A 22,089-nucleotide genomic window follows, 5' to 3' on the forward strand; every position below is an offset into this window, starting at 1 on the left:
CAATACTTCAGGAGAAAAGCGATGAGAATCTGAACTAAGGCAGTAACAGTAATAAAAGGGGGAAGACGGAAAAGAAACAATTTGCTTTTAGAACGAACAGGATTGGTGACGCACTAGGTAGACTGCGAGATGGAAAGAGGTTGACAGAGACTGACCCTGCAATACAAGAGGAAGGAGATGTTAAGCAATTCCACTTGAGAGACAGTGCTCAATTTCCACTCAGGCAAGGAAATGGGGTAAGATTTGTAAAGAAGTGAAAACTGAACAAGAAACATGAATTCCAAAGGGGTGACTTTCCGTGACTGACTCAGGGCTGTCAGCTTTCCAAGACCTCCCCTGTGCAAGGGTTATCGTGGTTCTCTGTAGGCATCAGTCCAGCTTTCAGTGGAATATGCCCTATGGACTACCTCCGAGTCCCTGCCTTTGATGGAAATGGATTTACCATGTTTAAAGTTAAACACAATTTGATTCTCAGTTCCTTTATGAAGACTCTCTGAACTACTGTGCTATGATGTTAAATGAGCTAATATCATGTGTGTTGTTGATTATTTACTTTTATTCTGTTGTTCAAGAACTAAGTGTATCACTTTTTTTTAAGGAATTATTTCAGAAATTTGAAATGTTTTCATCATACCAAGGACCAGGAGAACTGTATGAAAGTTTTCTAAGTAAGCATGCTGTGTTTTGATAACAATTCTCAAGAAGATAATATAGGCAGAGGAGCAAAATCAGAATGGTAAAACTCATACATTTTCAATATATTTAAATTTTAGGCTTCCATAGAATATCTACCAGGTAATATTTAACAAGCAGTTGGAAGCTTAAATTTGCTGAGGTGTACAGAGGGTACATGAATCATCAGGGAAAGACATAAAGATGCTGGAACTCTCCTAAAGAGAGCTTACACAGTGAGATGAGACAAAAATTGAAAATAAAGCCATAAGAAATACTATTATTAAGGAATAGAAGGAGAAAGAGAAACTAAAATATAACAGGTAATGAGTACACAGAGGGGTAGGAAAAGAAGCAAGGAAGAAACTTCCATGTTTCTTCCAAGTCAAGGGAGGTATTTCAAGAATGAAGTAGTTAACCATGTCCAAAATAATGGAGAGGTCAAGCAAGGTAATGAATGAAGACAGGTCACTACATTTTTTTTTGGTCTGCACCCATGGCATGTAGAAGTTTCAGGGCCTGGTATCAAACCCACGCTAAGCAGCTGTCCTAGCTGCTGCAGTGAAAACGCTGAATCCTTAACATGCTTAGCCGCAAGGGAACTCCAAGGGGCATTTTGATGTAACCTATGTTACATCATTTGACATTTTGATCTAACCTATGTCACGACAGTTTAAACAGAAATGAAAATCAGAATACAGTAAAGAAATTAAAGGGAGAATGAAAAGCAAGTTATGATAGAAATCAAGGATGTTCTGTAAAGAAGTATGGTGATAAGAACATAGGAAAAGAGATATCATAAGGTTAAATCAGAGTCAGGGTAAGAATTTTTACCATGAGCAATACATAAACTTGACCTATGGGAAAAAAAGGTCTTCTACAAAAGAAAAATATCTGAAGAGATATTACATTTACTATGGCTTTTCTAAGACATATATCCTACAGAAAAATATTTAGTCATTAGTGATTGTTGAAGGAAGACATAGTAAATCAGGTTTGAAGTAACTTTCTATCTCACATCCCATGTACTCTGCCCTGAACTCAAGGCAACCACAATGGTAAGAACAAGTTACCATCTTCATACTCACCCTCAAAAAATCCTTCAACCCCATGAAAATGTCTTTTAACTTTCCAGTTATTATGCCATCTGAAGACTAGCTTAAATTGAGAAACACAGAAATTATATTCAGAGAGAGCAGGTACCTGAAAGCCTATGTCCAGTCAGGTTAGAAGGTCATTTACCCTATGTACACAGCATGAACAACCAAAGAAACTTGGTCTTCAGAGAGGAAACAGAAGCATAGAGAAAAGCCATAGAACAAAAAATATGTGGTCTTATTGAGAGAAAGAGAGAGAGAGAAACAGCTGAATTCACCATGCCTGTTTCTAGCTGCAGTAAATAAATAAAATTAATCTAGTTCACATACTGAAGGTATCTTTTTATTAATTAGCCCCTCCAAATATGTTATTCTAGGGTTCGGTAAAAATGCTATTTATTTTCTATGACAATTATAACACATGTTGTAAAGATATAACTTTAATATTAATAAATCAACATAAATATCAATCAAATCATATTGTAATTTAAATTATGCAATCATCATAAAAAATATACAAACTTACATGTTTGGACAAGTTCGGACTCTTTGAATCAACATCATACCTAAAAGATTAAAATATAAAATTCAAATTATTTCCATAAATAAAGCTAGAGAAAAATGTCAGTATTTTCCCCAAAACATAAATATATATTTAAAAAAATCAAAACTATATGAATGGGGAGAAAAATATTAAAAATCTAGAAATTTCTCATAATCTATGGCTTATATGACAATGGTAGAAGTCACAATCCCTGAGTCCTTTTATTTCTACAACCTAAGTAGTAGTCCTAATATTTTCGCAGTCATTGATTCTTCTGCCTGATAAGACAAGTTTAAAATTTCCCTTTTCTGTGAATCGATAAACTCCTAATACTGCTCCCTAAAAACAGAAATTCCTCTTATTTAAATACTATTAAAAGATAAACAGGTGCTGAAAACAAGCTGCCATTTGTGTATATTATAATTCCCATTTAATATAATAAATGCTCTTATTAATTTGAAATTTGACTACAGTAATGAGACATTATTTTCCCCAATCATAGGACTTGGGGAAAACATGTAATTTACAGAAAAAAATATATTTATATAGGAGTATTTTACGTCCTATATTTGACCAGTTGGTATTAGAAATAAGTGATTTCTCAAGTACTGAAAATGAAAATGTGATTTAAAAACTTCCAAAACACAAAAGCACAGGACCTGATGCCTTCACAGGTGAATTCTACCAAACTTTCAGAGAAGAGATAACACCTATTCTTCTGAAACTCTTCCAAAAAATATCAAAGGAAGGACTCCTAAGTTTATTCTATGAGGCCAACATTACTCTGATACCTAAACCAGACAAAGATACCACCAAAAAAAGAAAATTACAGACCAATATCACTGATGAACATAGATGCAAAAAATACTCAAAAAAATATAAGCAAACCAAATCCAACTATATATTAAAAGGATCATACACCATGATCAAGTGTGATTTATCCCAGGGATGCAAGATTCTTCAATATCCACAAATCAGTCAGTGATACACCACATCAACACAATGAAAAATAAAAACCATATGATTATCTCAAAAGATGCAGAAATAGCTTTTGACAAAATTCAACACCTGTTTCTGATAAAAACTCTCCAGAGAGTGGGCATAGAGGAGACCCATCTCAACATAATAAAAGCCATATATGACAAACCCACAGCTAACATCATTCTCAGTGGTGAAAAACTACAAGCATTTTCACCAAGATCAGAAACAAGACAAGGGTGTCCACTTTTACCACTGCTATTCAACATACTTTTGGAAGTCCTAGCCATGGCAATTAGAGAATAAAAATAAATAAAAGTATCCAAGTTGGAAAAGAAGTAAAACTACTACTGTTTGCAGATGACATGATATTATATGTAGAAAATCTTAAAGACAATACCATAAAACTGTTAGAGCTCATCAATGAACTTAGCAAAGTTGCAGGATACAAAGTTAATACATAGAAATTGACTGCATTTCTATGTACTAACAATGAAAGATCAGAAAGAGAAATTACCATTTACCATAATATCAAAAAGAATAGGAGTTCCCGTCCTGGCGCAGTGGTTAACGAATCCGACTAGGAACCATGAGGTTGTGGGTTCGGTCCCTGCCCTTGCTCAGTGGGTTCACGATCCGGCGTTGCCGTGAACTGTGGTGTAGGTTGCAGACGCGGCTCGGATCCCGCATTGCTGTGGCCCTGGTGTAGGCCAGTGGCTACAGCTCTGATTTGACCCCTAGCCTGGGAACCTCCATATGCCGCGGGAGTGGCCCAAGAAATAGTAACAACAACAACAATAACAACAACAACAAAAAAAAAAAGACAAAAAAAAAAAAAAAGAATAAAATACTTAGGAATAAACCTACCTAAAGAGACAAAAGACCTGTACTTTGAAAACTATAAGATGATGATGAAAGAAATCAAAGATGACACAAACAGATGGAAAGATATACTATGCTTTTGGATTGGAAGAATCAACATTATCAAAATGACCATACCACTCAAGGCAATCCACAGATTCAGTGCAATTGCTATTAAATTACCAAAGCCATTCTTTACAGAAATAGAACAAAATACTTTAAAATTTGTATGGAAACACAAAAGACCCCAAATAGTGAAAGTAATCTTGAGAAAGAAAAATGGAGCTGAAGGAATCAGGCTCCCTAATTTCAGACTATACTATAAAGCTTGAGTCATCAAAACATGATGGTACTGGCACAAAAACAGAAATATAGGTCAGTGGAGTAGGTTAGAAAGCCCAGAAATAAACCTAATCAAACTATGGTTAACTAATCTATGACAAAGAAGACAAGAAAATACAGTGGAAGAAAGATAGTTTCTTCAATAAGTGGTGCTGGGAAAATTGGAAAGCTACATGTAAAAGAATGAAATTAGAACATTCTCTAATACCACATAAAAAAGGAAACTCGAAATGGATTAAAGCCCTAAATGTAAGGCCAGATATTATAAAACTCCTAGAGGAAAACATAGAATGTTCTTTGACATAAATCACAGAAACATCTTGTTTGATCCACCTCCTAGAATAATAAAGACATGAATAAACCAACAGGACCTAATTAAACTCAAGAGCTTTTGCACAGCAAAGGAAACCGTAAAACAAAACAAAACAAAAAGACAACCCACAGAATCAGAGAAAATCTTTGAGAATGATCCAACTGACAAGAGCCTAATCTCCAAAATATACAAACAACTCATACAACCAACAACAAAAAACAATCCAATCATAAAATGGGCAGAAGACCTAAACAGACATTTCTCCAAAGAAGACATACACATAGCTAGCAGACACATGAAAGAAATGCTCAACATCACTAATTGTAAGAGAAATACAAATCAAAACTACAAGGAGGTCACCACCTCACACTGGTCAGTATGGCCATCATTAATAAGCCTACAAATAACAAATGCTGGAGAAAGTGTGAAGAAAAAGGAACCCTCTTTCAGTGTTGGGAATATAAATTGGTACAACCACTATGGAAAACAGTAAGGAGGTTCCTCAGAAAACTAAATATAAAACTACCATGTGATCCAACAATTACACTCCTGTCCATATATCTGGACAAAATGTTCCCTCAAAAAGATACATGCACCGGTATGTTTACTGCAGCAGTACTCACAATAGCCAAGATGTGGAAACAACCCAAATGTCTATCAACAGATGAATGGATTAAGAAGATGTGTTACATATATGGAATAGAACATTACTCAGATATAAAAAACAGACAAGCTAATGCCATTTGCAGCAACATGGATGGAACTAGAGATTCTCATACCAAGTGAAATAAATCAGAAAGAGAAAGACAAATACTATATGATATCACTTATTTGTGGAACCTAGAACATGACACAAATGATCCTATCTATAAAACAGAAACAGGAGTTCCCATTGTGGCTCAGTGGAAACGAATCTGAGTAGCATACATGAGGATGCAGGTTTAATCCTTGGCCTCGCTCAGAGGGTTAAGGATCCAGCCTTGCAATGAGCTGTGGTGTAGGTTGCAGGCGCAGCTCAGATCTGGCGCTGCTGTGGCTGTGGCATAGGCCAACAGCTACAGCTCCGATTCGACCCCTAGACCAGGAACATCCATATGCCACAGGTGCAGCCCTAAAAAGACAAAAAATAAAAATAAAACAGAAACAGATCATGGACATGGACAGCAGACTTGTGTTTGCCAGGGCGTGGGGGGAGCAGGGAGGGAGTGGGAAGCATGGAGAGCTTGGTGCTGGTAGATGCAAACTATCACATTTAGAATGGAACTAGGTCCAGTCTCTTGGGTTAGAACATGATGGAAGACAGTATAAAAAAAATGTATGTATGTGTCTTCATATTCATATGTAATGTATATATGATATGACTGGGTCACTTCTGTAGAGCAGAACCTGAAGGATCATTGTAAATCAACTATACTTTAATACAATTTTTTTTTTTTAGGGCCGTACCTGCGGCATATGGAGGTTCGCAGGCTAGGGGTCTAATCAGAGCTGTAGCTGCCGGCCTACGCCAGAGCCAAAGCAACGCCAGATCTGAGCCTCGTCTGCCACCTACACCACAGCTCACAGCAAAGCCGGATCCTTAACCCACTGAGCGAGGCCAGGGATCAAACCCACAACCTCATGGTTCCTAATCAGATTCGTTAACCACTGACCCATGACGTGAACTCCCAATACAATTTTTTTTAAAAAAGAAACAAGTGATTTTTTGGAGAGACCCTGGTAAATCATCACTCCCTATTATTTTAGCCCCTTGTTTCAAATATTTTTTTAGAAATAGATTGCTAATAGTCAAAACAATCTCAATTGGCTGAGTTCCTGAATAGGAAAATATTTGTACTGGTTCCAGTCTTCCAAATCATATTCCTTTCACATTCCTCGTGCATAGCTTCCTATGAATAATTAACCCCCTTTTAAGGTTAATTAAAGTCTTTCCTTTCTCATAACAGGCATGTTTTCACAGAGAAACGAAACACTTCGATCAAAAAAGGCAAAGCAAATTTCACTGAGTATAGGGATGCTTGGGCAGAGGTGCACTGATTCCCTAGCAAAGAATGTTTACCACAAACCAGCTTTAAAATTGCGTGATGCAAATACCTGCCTCAGAAGCATTACAAATTATTCTCTTTCAAATCAAGGCATTCTGACCACTCTCAACAGATGTTAACTAAAATTGTGAATCAGCAAATTGCCAACATCTACTGAAGACCTACAAATATTAGTACAATATTTTTTATTTACGACATTCTTTTAAGGGTGAGATTACAATTGGCAACTATGGCGATATCAAAGGTACAACGTAACTCTGCCGGCTCCTTCTCAAGTATCAGCCCTGGAAACCGGTCAGTAGTTTACCCCTGGGACAGTTCCTTTGGGCCTTAATTTATTAACAGCAATTTTGTAAACCACTTCATCCTACTGTTAAAACCTTATGGGCCGAGTACTGAATTGGCAGTAACTGATGTGGGTGGCTCCTCCTGAGTATGTTTTCCAATGGGACGCAACAGATTTTGACGGCAATTTTTCCTGTATTTCTGAAATTCCAATTAAGGCCAAAGTTGAAAACAAAAGATGCTAAGTTTCTCCTCATGCTTAGCTCACAGCTGCTCGTGAGTCACTCTCATCAGGGCCAGATCCTTCTCCAAAAAGCTTACACATAAAATAAGCTATTTCAAGAGGAGGTTCTGTCCACTCCCCAAAGGAGAAGGAGAGCTCCCAAATCTGGGGTGCTTGGGAGAGGGGAGGACAGCCTCTGGTTCCCCCCTCAGCTACAGAACCTACCTGTAGGTCCATCCTGGGGCTGCCAGTGGAAGACAATATCAGCTGACAGGGCTATGAGGTGCCTTGTGAGAGCCGAGGAACAAGGACCACGGGCCCTTTAGTGCCCCCTCCTCAGTGAGGAAGACAAGCAGAGTGCCTGGTACATGTCCCCTCAGGCTGGTGCTCTCTAAGGTCTAGGTTTTTCAGAAGGTAGGAGACTCACATACCTGCTTCCCAACTTCCCCACCTTTCTGCTCTTCCACCCCCACCCCACCCCCATCTCTCCTGCAGGCAGTTATGACAGTAGCTCTGAGGGGAGAGAAAGTGAAGAGTCTGGGATTAAGTTTGAGATGAAAAAGTTTTAAAGTGAATAGTATGTAACTATTAACAAAAGGAGATGGTTCTAATAAACAAGCGACTGAAAATTCATGAAATTAGAAATACGGGAGTTCCCGTTGTGGCTCAGTGGCTAATGAATCCGACTAGGAACCATGAGGGTGCGGGTTCAATCCCTGGCCTTGCTCAGTGGGTTAAGGGTCCAGCGTTGCTGTGGCTGTGGTGTAGGCTGGTGGCTACAGCTCCGATTCGACCCCTAGCCTGGGAACCTCCATATGCCGGGGAAGCGGCCCTAGAAAAGACAAAAAGACAAAAAAAAAAAAAAGAAAGAAAAAGAAAAGAAATTAGAAATACGGTCATTTCCAGCAACATGGATGGACCTTGAGATTATCATACTAAATGACGTTAAAGACAAACATCCTGTGACACCGCTTATGTGTCAAATCTTAACAAAGGATACAAATGAAATTAGTTGCAGTACAGAAACAGACTCACAGACTTTGAAAACAAACTATGGCTCCCCAAGGGGACAGGGGAGGGGAGGGACTAGGCGTCTGGGATTGGCATGTGTGTTCACGTACAACTGAGTCACTCTGCGGTACAGCAGAAAGGATCACAACGTTGTGGATCAACTCTCCTTCAACAGAACTTTAAAAGGAAAGGGGAAAATTCATGAAGTTAGATCTTGGCGTTGCTAAGGGAGCCCACGACCAATGGGAACAGTTGAAATTGACGGTGTGGACAACTGTTGGAAGAAATAAAACAACATATTCTCCCCCAAGGTGTTGAGAGCCTTCAAAAATAGATCCTAATAACCTTATACATTCCATAAGTATCACCATTTGATTTATCAAGGAGGAAAATAACCTGCTAGGTAAATCAATTCTAGACTTGTAACTCCCTTGTTGGTAGTCTATTCTAAATGGAAAAACAAGAGCATTATCTCTAGGATCTCCTAGTCTCCAGCACATACAACATGGTAAAACAGCTGCCCACACTTCTTGCTCAAAGACATTTCTGTACAGCTGTTCTGCCAATAATAAATTTTTCCAATCTGACAACAAAGTGATTTTTGAAGTAGCTATATGATTATAGGTGCGATAGTTCTAACAAAATAAATGCAAAAGTTTACAACTTTATCTGCAATATATAGGGAGCATGACAGAAACCATGTCTCTTGAATAAGTATATGTCAAATCAAAAAGGCAGGAGATTTTAAAACTCATAGCTGATAAGCTAATCTTAAAAATATCTCAGTCATATCACCATAACAATAATTTTGGATTAATCAGAATTTACAGGAGTTTGGGCCAGTGCTGCCAGCAATCAGGAATACATATTCATTCATTCTCTCTTTCTCTCTCTGATTACAATCTTCCATCCACATGGAAATTTAAATAAAAGCCTCCTGAAAGCCATTTCTCAAACCTTCTGTAATATGTAATTGTTTAGATATTGCACTTTCAAAGCTTCTTTTTATTTGTTTTTAATTTTCTTTTTACAGCCACATCTGCGGCACATGGAAGCTCTCTCAGGCTAGGGATCAGAACTGCAGGGAGTTCCCGTCGTGGCGCAGTGGTTAACGAATCCGACTAGGAACCATGAGGTTGCGGGTTCGGTCCCTGCCCTTGCTCAGTGGGTTAACGATCTGGTGTTGCCGTGAGCTGTGGTGTAGGTTGCAAACGTGGCTCGGATCCTGCGTTGCTGTGGCTCTGGTGTAGGCTGGCATCTACAGCTCCGATTCAGCCCCTAGCCTGGGAACCTCCATATACCGCAGGAGTGGCCCAAGAAATGGCAAAAAGACAGAAAAAAAAAAAAAAAAAAAAAAGAACTGCAGCTGCTAGTCTACATCACGGCCACAGCAACACTGGGTCCGAGCCACAGCTGCGACCTATGCTGCAGCTTGTAACAACATGGGATCCTTAACCCACTAAGCAAGGCTTGGGATCGAACTTGCATCCTTACAGACAATATGTCGGGTTCTTAACCTGCGGAGCCACAACAGGAACTCTGCATTGTTTCTTTGGAATTTTGTAAAATCAATACACAAATTAACTAAATTAAAAAAAAAATTCTGAAATCTAATGACATCTACCTGTTGGCCAATTTAAACTACTGTGTTATTCAGCATTGCTGTTCCCTTAAAGGGACATTCACTGTAAACATGCTGTATAAAGTATGTGCTGTAGTTCTCTGGGTGACGTGGGTTGGGGTGGATTTTATTGACTACTTTATCTTTTTCTCATTTCCAAATTTTCTGCAATGAAGATTTTTTAGGAATAACGCATTGCAAAGACAAAATTTAAGAACTAATCTGGATAAACAGACACTTACAACTAGAGAACAATTCACTGTTTTCCACACTTAGAAATTTACATAGATATGGTGGAAAAAATCACAATGTTAAAAAAATCCTGCTCTCACAGGTTATTCAAGATACTCATATAAACGGGAAATTAAGCAGGGATTAAAATGGTATAAAAAATACTACAAAAGCTGAAAGAATATACTTGTTTCTTTTCTAGATAATCTTCCTCAGGTATCCCTTGCTCTGGTCCTGTCTTAAATTGTTAGAGATCATATAACATCAAAATAATATTATTTGACTCAAATTTCTGAAGTTAACTAAATACATTTGAAAGTTGAAATATCTCTTTAATTCAGTTTTGCAGTATGCTTTCACATTTTGAACATTACATATTTTCTGAGAAACTATAATTTTTAGAAAAGAGAAAGCTAAGTTAAAATACATCATTTTTCTGTTTGTTTTTGTTTTCTATTTAGGGCCATACCTGCAGCATATGGAAGTTCCTTAGGCTAGGGGTTGAAGCAGAGCTGTAGCCACCAGCCTATGCCACAGCCATAGCAACACCAGATCTGAGCCACATCGGCAACCTCCGTCACAGCTCACGGCAATGCTTGATCCTTAACCCACCGAGCAGAGGCAGGGATCAAACCTAGTCCTCACGGATACTAATGGGGTTCATTACCACTGAGATACAATGGGAACTCCTAAAATATATCATTTTACCTACACTAATTTGTTACTTTATTTCTTCTTGTTACACTATGATAAAAATAACATCCATACTAATCAAACATACTAATTTCCTATGTATTCTTACTTTTGCTTACTTAGATTCAAAAAATCCCATTATTATATTCAATTTGCAGTAGAATACTTCAAACACATATTTCCCTCAGCATTATACAACCAAAATAAAAATAAAAACTCCCCAGTTCAGGCATTATTTTTAGTCTTCATAACATTTTAGAAATTCAGGTTTTATACCATTAAATTATAAACTATTTCATGCAAAATTTGATTCCGTATTGGAAAGCACGGATCCCTTCAACTATCCAGGCCTAAGTTTTCTCATTTATAAAAATGAGGCAACTCTACCTCAGAAATTTATTGGATTGGTTAAATCTGTGTATATATACTACTATTATTCAGTTTGTAATAGAATGATTAACATATTACTGTGAATAATAAGTTTAGTATTATTATCACAAACCACATCTTTTTATCTGTACTTAAAAACTTACATACTAACTTTCAAACTACCGAGCTTCTATAATTATTTCCTTAGTTTATAAGTAAATGGAAGATAATACCAACAAACACATTAAACCATCTAATCATTCCAGATTTCTACCCGTAAGTATACTAAAGTTTTGCTTTCTTTTTTTTTCAATTCCTTGAATCATCTACAGTGAAATTAAACAATATTATTGATTTATCATCAAATACTAGAGAAGTATGTTAAGTTCTATCAATGCCCTAACTTCGGAGCTTTAGGTCTCCCTTGTTCATTCTAAGCATACCTAGTAAGGTTGCCGAACATCGTGTAAGTATCAGGTACCTCCCTAACCTAACATATTCTCATTTGAGTCATTAGTTGGTCAAAGTAACTTTTGAAACAGTATTTGGTAAAACTGACATAATATTTAAATAACTAACAAAGAATGAGTTCAGTAGAATTACATTTCCTTAGCTGGACACTCCTTAAAACCCATAAACTTCCAGTCTCATTCTCAGTGGAGATGAGCACATGTTCACCACACCTCTGTACACAGGTAAATCGTTCTTCTTCTTCTCTCCTTTTTTTTTTTTTTTTTTTTGTAGTTAAAATAGTGAAGTCATTTTTATTTCAGTACTTGACAAAATACTCCATAAAATTCAAAACTTCTACTATTATACAAAAATAGGTCTCTAGAAGTGATATTATCTGTCTTTATTACCAGTAGCAAATATATTAGGCAGAAACATGTAATTCAGCAGCCTTGTAAGAAAAGTGCAGGGTACCTCGAGCTACACATTCAACAGTATCATAATGCTCAAAAGTTTCATCTTTCCACCCATTTGATAAATGCACAATGTTTATAATTTAATCATTTAAATTAGCATTCCACAAATACACATGTAATTTAATGATTATTGTGCATGAATACATACACAATGCTTATATGTACAGATTCCAGTTTCGTTTCATGTGCTGGCAAGGGATTTGTATACCATCATACGCTGTGTTTATACTGGTCCCGGGGTGTGCACAGGTTAGTCATTCTTTCCCTACTTCTCTCCAGAACGACCTGCCCAGCTCTTAACTTCTGCTCAATGGTCTACTGACTAATATTTGATTGGAATCATCCTTTTGAGAGTACCATTTTCCTTCTTTTCATTCTATTTGTGCGATTCTGTAATAGCCACTGTTTCCAATATCAAGTGACATAAACCAATACAAGCAGAGCCAAAAATAAGACCTGAGTGTGGGAAAGTGAGTGCATGTAGTCACCTGGCAGCAGCTGCTCATAATGATGACAGGGGTCTGGCAGCAGACAGTAGCAGCCAAAAGAAAACAGAAATGGTTCTAAAAATCAGAGTTAAAATCTAGGCAAGGAGTTCAGAGGGCCAACAAAGCACACAGGATCACTAAGTTGGTCCCAAAGGTTAGATGCAGGTAGTGAGTAGTCTGGTTTATATTGTTTCATACTATAGCTTGACTAATTTATATTCTGAAAATGCAAAAAATGAAATTCAGAAAGTTTACATACAAAAATACCCACTGAAGGATTACACATAATAGTGAAAATAGAACCAACCAGAATATTCATCAGTAAATGTCTGGCTAAGTAAATTGTGGGTTTTTTGAATCATAAATTATGTGGCCATTAAAATGAATGAATGCATATCTTTATATATACATTTTTTTTTTTTCTTTCTAGGGCCGCACCTGCAGCATATGGAAGTTCCCAGGCTAGGGGTTGAATTGGAGCTGCAGCTTACACCACAGCCACAGCAACACTGGATCTGAGCCACATCTGTGACCTGCACCAGAGCTTCTGGCAACACCAGATCCTTAACTCACTAAGTGAGGCCATGGATACTATGTCGGGTTTTTAACCTGCTGAGCCACAACGGGAACTCCAGCATGTCTATACAGTTAGTGGCATAGAAAGATATATATCTGAAAAATACAAGTAATTGGAAAATACCTGAGATTTTCAAAATATTGAGATTCCATATGCAGGTGTAGCTTTAAAGAAAAAAAATCTACAAGCATATACGTTGAGTCATTTCCAGTTTTGGTTGGTTGTGCTGTGTGTGTGTTTGGTGCTAGAGTAACAGCGACATTTCACTTTTTAAATGCCTTAATACTTAAAGTTTATAATAAATATTTATCACTTTATTACTTTTAAATGAGAGAATACAGAAAACTTAGAAAAGGAGTAAGAGAGAAAGGGAAATAAAGAAGGAGAACAAAGAATCTTGAAATCATGGCTGGTTTTAGGATGAAGTTAGGTCTGAAACTAACTGGAAGAAATTAAGGGAATACCACACTTGTGTGAGAGAGAAGGAGAATTCTTAAATATGACTACTGGGAAGACCCTGAACAATGGGAGAATGAAATCACGTTCCCCGTGACTTATATGTCTGTTTTTTAAATAATAACCCTGTGTACAATCTCCATGGTAAACGTGGTCAGGGCATCATGACATTTTACTTTCAGTTTTTTTCCTCAGGAACCTCATTTTTACTATTTAAAAGGGGGTTTCAAAAGGGAAATAACCAAATAGGGCATAGTCAATTTATTTGATAAGTACAACAATACTTAGAACTTCTACAACTCTTGAAGGAAAGGGGTTGATAGAAGATTATGCTTTTTTATTTACTTATTTTATTTTTTATTTATTTATTTTTTTGTCTCTTGTCCTTTTTAGAGCCAACATCCATGACATATGGAGGTTCCCAGGCTAGGGGTAGAATCTACACCACAGCCACAGCAATGCCAGATCCGAGCTGTGTCTGCCACCTATACCACAGCTCAGGGCAACACTGGATCCTTAACCCACTGAGCGAGGCCAGGGATCGAACCTGCAACCTCAAGGTTCCTCGTCAGATTCATTTCTGCTGCGCCACGATGGGAACTCCAAGATTATGCTTTTTCATTTTCATCATTTTTAAAAGCAAGTTTTACTGGAACTTACAAGTCAAAACGAAGATTCTCTCTTTCTTCAAAAAAGTAGTCCAGAATAAATTTTCTTACAAAATCAGGATTTAAAGTATTATCAATGACTTCAGTCCTTCCAAACTGTTGAGAAAAAGAGAGAAACGTTAAAATCAAGCCTTGCATGTATTGCTATACAATACATATTAATATAGCTCCTTGAAAACATAAGCATGAAATATTCAAATGACTTGATAAAATAAAGCTTTTCAGACACTTTTTAGAGATCAAATCATCCCTCTTATTTACTCAAGGGAATTCAGAAAATGAGCCCTGAGTTCATTCACATTTACTAGAAAAGTAGCTTCTGAAAATTTATATAACACTTCCTCCACTTTTCTCCCCTCTTGAAAGCCAAATCCTTTCCAATGAAAAGAAGTTATTTCTACCTTAAATTTATCACAAATATTCTTCCTAACCTAGTGTATAACTAGGCCTAAGTGACACATATTCTTACAACTGGAGGGCTCAGTTGTAAGAAGAGGTGATATTCAGTTTGTAATCCAGCAATCCTCCACACAAAATAGTTTATTAGCCATGTTTTGAGAAGAACTTTCTAATAAGCTATTAGATCCTTCAACAATTTGTTCTTGTTTTGTTCTGTTTTAATTCTCACAGTATTTAGACAGCCAAAATGAACCTATGACTCTTGCATATTTTTAAGCTACTTTATTTACTTTCACTTAGAAAAAAAAATATGTTTCTCCATCACAGGAGAAGTGAAAACCAAGAAACGAAACTCCATATCTAGTATTCTTCCTTTCGATATGAAGGAAAGCCATCAGGCACTGCTTCCAAAGCTATAGAACAGAAATATAAACTTTACAACACCTTTTTGTATTTTGCTTACATTTTTACCCTCCTGACATGAAATTCTAAAGAGGGAATTTCAACCTTTCATTCTGAACAGCACAATTCATGCTATCTTATCAGAGAACCAACTTTTTATTAAAGTTAAAGAGACGATTATATTTTTACTAGGAATAAGAGAACTAACTACTAATCCACCAAAAAGTGAAGGTCATGTGCTTACATAAATCGTGATAACAAAACTATGATACAAAATATGGATGACAAAAGATCTACTATGGTTACGACTAATCATCCAAAAAAGAACTAGTTTGCAGAGACTTATGCATTGGGCAATTTTTTATATCTTGGACCATTATCATACAAACAAATCATAAGCTGGGTAACTAATTCAACATTTCAAAGATATTGAACATTTACTTTGAACCATAATAATAATTACTGTCACCATTTACTGAGCACTCTACTTTGTTCTAAGCATTTTTCACATCTTACTTAAAATCTAAACCGTAATTCCACAAGGTGCATATTATTAGTCCTACTTTAATATGAGAACATTGAGGTAGAGGGTCTCAACACACTCTGGCTACAAAATCTACATTCACTCTTTCTAGGACTCTCCTCTTTCAGCCCTGGGAAGATTCAACAATGAGCTAATCAATTTTTTCTAATTTTAAGGGAATGAGAATAAGAGCATGTACCAAATAACACAGGCTAGAAGTACCCCGGCACTCCAAAAAAGACAGTGCAGAGGTCAAGGAGTACAAAAGTGAACCTGAGAGAGCCTGGACTCTCCCAGCTTTTCTACTGCCGGGAGGCAAAACGGTTCCCAGAGCAGAGCAGAGAATATCAAATGAGCAAATGTGCAACAATCTCAAAGAGGCTCAGCCAGCACCCATATCCCCCAGCACCCCAATCCCTCTTGAGGATTAACCAAACCCACATTCGGAGGGAAGCAGACAGAGCAAAATTCCCCAGGGAAAGGTCCACTGAGTTGCAAGTCAACAATTCCCCAGGGTCTCTGTGCCACTGAAACATACACAAGCTTGTTTCTTAGAGAACAATGGCTTGTCAGCAATATGGGTGGCTGAATATATCCTGCTATCTCAAGTGAAGATTACTATGTAGCCATTAAAACTTCAGCTAATCATCTATAAATTATGAACATGTATTATAATATGCCTTCTGACACACAGCCCTGAAATTGCTTTTGACAATTTCACCAGGGACCTTCCTATCATTAATTTAGTGATCAAGGGATCACTTTTTGGCGTTCATCACACCAGACTGTTTAGCAGCATCTGACATAGCTGTCCATTTCTTACTTTCTAAATGTCTTTCCTGTTTTTTTGTGACACCACACTCCTGTTTTTAACTTCTTAAATTTTCAGGCACACAATCTCTCATTGTCTCTGCATAATCCCACACCATCTTCACCTGTCTATCTTCACTCTTCTATTAGGTTATTTAATCTATTAATTGGCTTAAATCCCGTCTACATGATGATAACTTCCAAATGTGTATCATCAGCCCCGATTCGTGGGTGAGTACAGACTTATGCTTAAAACTCTCTTGTTGACTTATACGTGTGGTTGTCTTACGGGACACTCAGAATTGTCAACTAAACTTCAAATACTTATTTTACACTACAACCACCACCTCTGTCATGGTCTGTACCAAGTCTACTGTTTGCCGATAAATGGTAACACATCTAGTTGATTACTTAGGCCATAAATGAGAGTCATCCTTTCCAACTTTTTTTTAACCCACCAACTCTATTGATTACCACCTCATAAAGTATCGATTTCAACTCCAAAACGTACCTCACAGCTGTCCACTTCTCTCCCTATCTCCTGTTATCAGCTTAATTCAAGCTTTTCATCTTTCTCATGGACCTCAAGAGCCTCCTACTTCATATCTGCTTACTCACTCTTGTTCCCTCTCCAATTCATCCTCCATACAACATCTACGAGTTATCTTTTGAGAAATGTAGAGTCATGAAATTTCAGCACCCTAAAAATATTTAATGGCTTCCCATAGTACTTCAAATGAAACTTCTTTTCTTTGGTCTATAAGACCTGGCCCCTGGTCTATAAGACCTCTTAACTTCATCACGGGCCAGCATCCCCTTGTTTTCTTTGTCCCAGCCAACTGGACTTCTTTCACATCATCTGACACAAGAGACCCTTCCCATCTGATGGCTTTTGTACCTATTTTTTCTTCCCGGAATGGTCTTAACATCACTCTTGCATGGCTTTTTTTATCCTTTAAGCCTCTACCTCTAAGTACCCTAACTAAAGTAGGTCCCCAACCCTACAATTTTATCCTTCATAGCGCCTATTTTTTCCTTCATGAAACTTATATTTCAGAATTATACCTTTATTTGTGTTTTAGATTTCCCCTGATAGACAATAAGCTCAATGAAACCACAGGACATATATATATGTTCGGTTTACCTAAGTACAAAATTAACAAATGGTTAACTAAAGAGATTATCAACACAGTGTTCAGGAAAAAAAAATCATAGAAAATGTATAGTACAGGAGTTCCCGTCGTGGCTCAGTGGTTAATGAATTCGACTAGGAACCATGAGGTTGCAGGTTCGATCCCTGGCCTCGCTCAGTTGGTTAAGGATCCAGCCTTGCCGCGAGCTGTGGTGTAGGTCACAGACACGGCTCAGATCCCACGTTGCTATGGCTGTGGTGTAGACCAGTGGCTACAGCTCCGATTTGACTCCTAGCCTGGGAACCTCCATAAGCCGCAGGAGCAGCCCAAGAAATGGCAAAAAGACAAAAAAAAGAAAAAAAAATTCTATGTTCTTCTCTGAAAATGCATAGTACAATATAAATTTTGATTAAAATATAAGTTTATATATATAGAAAAATAAAGTACAACGGAATGTATCAATTAACTTCTAATTGCTGTTGTTCATTAAGTATTTGTGGGTTTTCCTAATTTCTTGCAGTAAGTATGTTTTACTTTAATGTTTTATTTTTATTTTTTATACCAATCTCTTTTTTTTTTTTTTTTTTTGTCTTTTCAGGGCTGCACCAGTGGCAGATGGAAGTTCCCGGGCTAGGGGTCTAATCCGAGCTACAGCTGCTGGCCTACGCCAAAGCCACAGCAATGCCATGCCAGATCCGAGCCATGTCTGCAACCTACACCACAGCTCATGGCAATGCCGGATCCTTAACCCACTGAGCGAGGCCAGAGATCGAACCTACAACCTCGTGGTTCCTAGTCAGATTCGTTTCTGCTGCGCCACAATGGGAACTCGATATTTTACTTTTAAAATAGGAAATATAAAACTTTTAAGCAGTGTTCCAATTTTTTAATTCATTCTATTACGAAAAGTGAAAACTGGCAATAGTAAGAAATCCACAGATAAATTATGACTAGTTCAGCTCATGGGAAATACATTGGTTCTTTCCCAGAGGCTGGAATATATTAGCTATCAACCAAGTGATTAGTCTTTTAGACTTGAAATAAAATTTAAGTCTTAGCTAATGCCTTATATCACTAAATAAAATTTTTCTAATTCCTTAGAAAACATACAGCTGCATATAACTATATGCAGGTCAGAGGGGATTAAAATTTTGAGGAAAGAGGAGTTCCCGTCGTGGCGCAGTGGTTAACGAATCCGACTAGGAACCATGAGGTAGCAGGTTCGGTCCCTGCCCTTGCTCAGTGGGTTAACGATCCAGTGTTGCCGTGAGCTGTTGTGTAGGTCGCAGACGCGGCTCAGATCCCGCATTGCTGTGGCTCTGGCGTAGGCCGGTGGCTACAGTTCCGATTGGACCCCTAGCCTGGGAACCTCCATATGCCGTGGGAGCGGCCCCAAAGAAATAGCAAAAAGACAAAAAAAATAAATAAATAAATAAAATTTTGAGGAAAGATAATTGTTAATCATATTTGTTAATCGTATAATCTAGAAACAGCTATTTTTTGGAAAGAATTGTAACTTGTATCCTAAAAAGTTTTTTTTTTTTTAATATCCACAATACTGGAGTATGAGAAGTACCAACAAATCTGATCACAATAATCTCTGGTGCAATGAACATATCTAAATATGTCAACAGTCAAACACTTTTATATAATTATAAGGTATTAAGTTTCCTCATCTCATAAATAGAAAATTATTAGGAAAATGCTTTTTTCTACTCAAGTGTGGAAGTTTTAAGTCATTTGAAAAAGCATGTAAACTGTTAATTTTGTTAGAACATAAAATACTGTTTCACTTAAAACTTTAGGCAAAAAATAAACAATTCATAGCCAAGTCATTGAAAGTTTTCCTTTGTTTTATGCTTGAGCTAATCAGATAAATACCTACTTTTCCAATTTGGGAACAAATCTTGCAGAAAATAACAGAATGGAAATACTCTTGATTTTTAAATCAACTAATTGTTAAACTGCTTCAGAGGAGCAGTACTGGAAAGAACATTCATCTATTTATGGCACCAAGCAGATGAACTCTGTTACAATAAAAATGTTCAGAAAGGTTTAATATACTGTGAAGGCGCAGAACAACCATCCAATCTCATATTCATTTGTCAACTAAAATGAAAATGATGAAGGAAAAAGGTCATATGGACTAGTGCATATCTTTATTTTCTTATTAAATTGGAATTAAATCTTAATACTGGTGATACACAGAGGACCAGATATTAGACAAGAAGACTAGATAAACTGAGTAGTGCAGACAGATTAAGACAAACTTAAAAAAAAAAAAAAAAAAACCCTCAGTTTAAGACTATAGACATCATAAAGGATCCAAAGCATAAGCGTGCATATGTGCACATGCACACACACTCACATACGCATACACACACATAAAGATTTACATTCTTAAACACTACTTGGGAGTTAAACACTGGGATTACCAGAGAGTCCGTGGATCTTTTTCTCTGAGGGAAAAAGATAAGAGTTCTGTCATGTAACTCTTTATCTAAGACTTTAAAAAAAAAAAAAATCAATTCACTTAATTATAAGATAAGTACGAAATCTGAAGGTTTTGTCTAGATCTTACATTATAACGGATGAGTGAGATATAGTTATAGATACACATACACGTGCTCACACACACCCAAAAGTAAATTGACTTTCTTCTAATACTCCTGCTTAAGATAGAGTATTTCATATAAGGAAACTTCATTCTTTTTTTGGATCTTTTATTTTTAGGAATGAACATAAATCAATTACCATCAAAAAAAAAAAAACACTGTGCTTACATCTCTGTAGCTATCATGCATAAAATATAGATAAGACTAAATGCCATCAATTTTAAAAATTGGATTATAGTATTTTAGAACCTAAGTTAAAACATTTAACTCATACTCTAAAACACAACAATATTTTAATGAACTACTTTTACTATGTCTTTTTTTTTGGTCTTTTTTGTCTTTTGAGGGCCACACCTACAGTATATGGAAGTTCCCAGGCTAGGGGTCTATTCGGAGCTGTAGCCACCGGCCACAGCCACAGCCACAGCAATGCCAGATCTGAGACATACAGCACAGCTCATGGCAATGCTGGATCCTTAACCCACTGAGCGAGGCCAGGGATTGAACCCGCAACCTCGTGGTTCCTAGTTGGATTCGTTTCCACTGAGCCATGATGGGAACCCCTACCATGTCATTTTTAATGATTAATTCTGTGATTTAGTGACATGTCTTATCATGTGAAGAGAAAAAAAAATTGACTTAATTTATCCCAGAGGCCCTTAATGGAGAATATGGGTTAAATCTGTCATACATCAGTGAGATTTTCTTTTATGTGAGACAAATATTTTTTAAATGAATTGGGCAGATTACTATTTTAATCCAAACAATTATTTTTAAATTAGATTATTTTATTTAGATGATTACCTAAATTCAATAGAAATAAACTTGAACAACGTATTCATACCAACCCCAAAGTTTTTGAATATTTAAAGGCAATCTTACACACAAATGTGAAATAAATGCTGTTGACTAACAGTCATTTAAAAGTAGGCAATAATGAATTTCATATACTTAAAACTAATTTTTAATCAATTATCTTAAAAATCTTCCAAATCAACAATTCCTAGATTTTTTTTTTAGAATTAGTAAATACTCTTACTGCTTTTTTCATGATGTAGCACATTTTCTCCTCTTCCTGACATTACTCAATATAAGACAGACCTTTAAGATAGTTTCTGCACTGAGATTCTTAAATTCTCAGTGCTTTTTTTTTTTGGTGAGTTTTATTTGCTTTAATTTTTGTTGAGAAATTTACAGGGGAAAAAAAAGAAGCATTGCAAAGCTAACTCTATGAATTATTTTCATTCAAGAGTAGTCAGAAAAAACTTTTACTTCTGCTATGGTAAATTAAGTTGTTTCAGACCAACTCTTCCCCTAAGAACAACTAGAAAAGTTGAACAAAATATTAAAACAATCTTTTTGGAGGCACCAGAGAGCTAACAAAAATTTATAAGTTGTAGAACCAAAAACCTAGGAAAAAGAGAAGCCAAAAGAGGAACAACTATTATTCAGCATAGTTTTGGAAGTCCTAGCCACAGCAATCAGAGAAGAAAAAGAAATAAAAGGAATCCAAATTGGGAAAGAAATAAAACTATCACTGTTTGCAGATGACATGATACCTAGAAAACCCTAAAGAGAGTACCAGAAAACTGTTAGAGATCATGAATGAATTTGGCAAAGTTGTAGGATACAAAATTAATACACAGAAATTGATAGTATTTCTATAAACTAACAATGAAAGACCAGAAAGAGAAATCAGAGAAACCATCCTATTTATCACTGCATCAAAGAGAATAAAGTACTAGGAATAACCCTACCTAAAGAGACAAAAGACCCATACTCTGAAAGACCTATACTCTAAAAGATC

General features: G+C 36.7%; 1 protein-coding gene across 3 annotated transcripts in view; it reads right to left on the minus strand.

Annotated features, from left to right (window-relative positions):
- The window catches only part of CPNE8 (copine 8), a 268,360-nt gene that overhangs the window by 183,692 nt on the left and 62,579 nt on the right, over window positions 1-22,089 (minus strand). For all 3 annotated transcript variants that reach the window (XM_021092523.1, XM_013997926.2, XM_021092524.1), the window contains 2 exons: window positions 14,393-14,496; window positions 2,296-2,335 (listed from right to left, as the gene is read on the minus strand). In XM_021092523.1, the coding sequence (XP_020948182.1) occupies window positions 2,296-2,335; window positions 14,393-14,496 (144 nt within the window). The remainder of the gene's footprint in view (window positions 1-2,295; window positions 2,336-14,392; window positions 14,497-22,089) is intronic.

Source organism: Sus scrofa, chromosome 5 (genome assembly GCF_000003025.6).
Source record: "Sus scrofa isolate TJ Tabasco breed Duroc chromosome 5, Sscrofa11.1, whole genome shotgun sequence".
NCBI classification, from domain to species: domain Eukaryota; kingdom Metazoa; phylum Chordata; class Mammalia; order Artiodactyla; family Suidae; genus Sus; species Sus scrofa.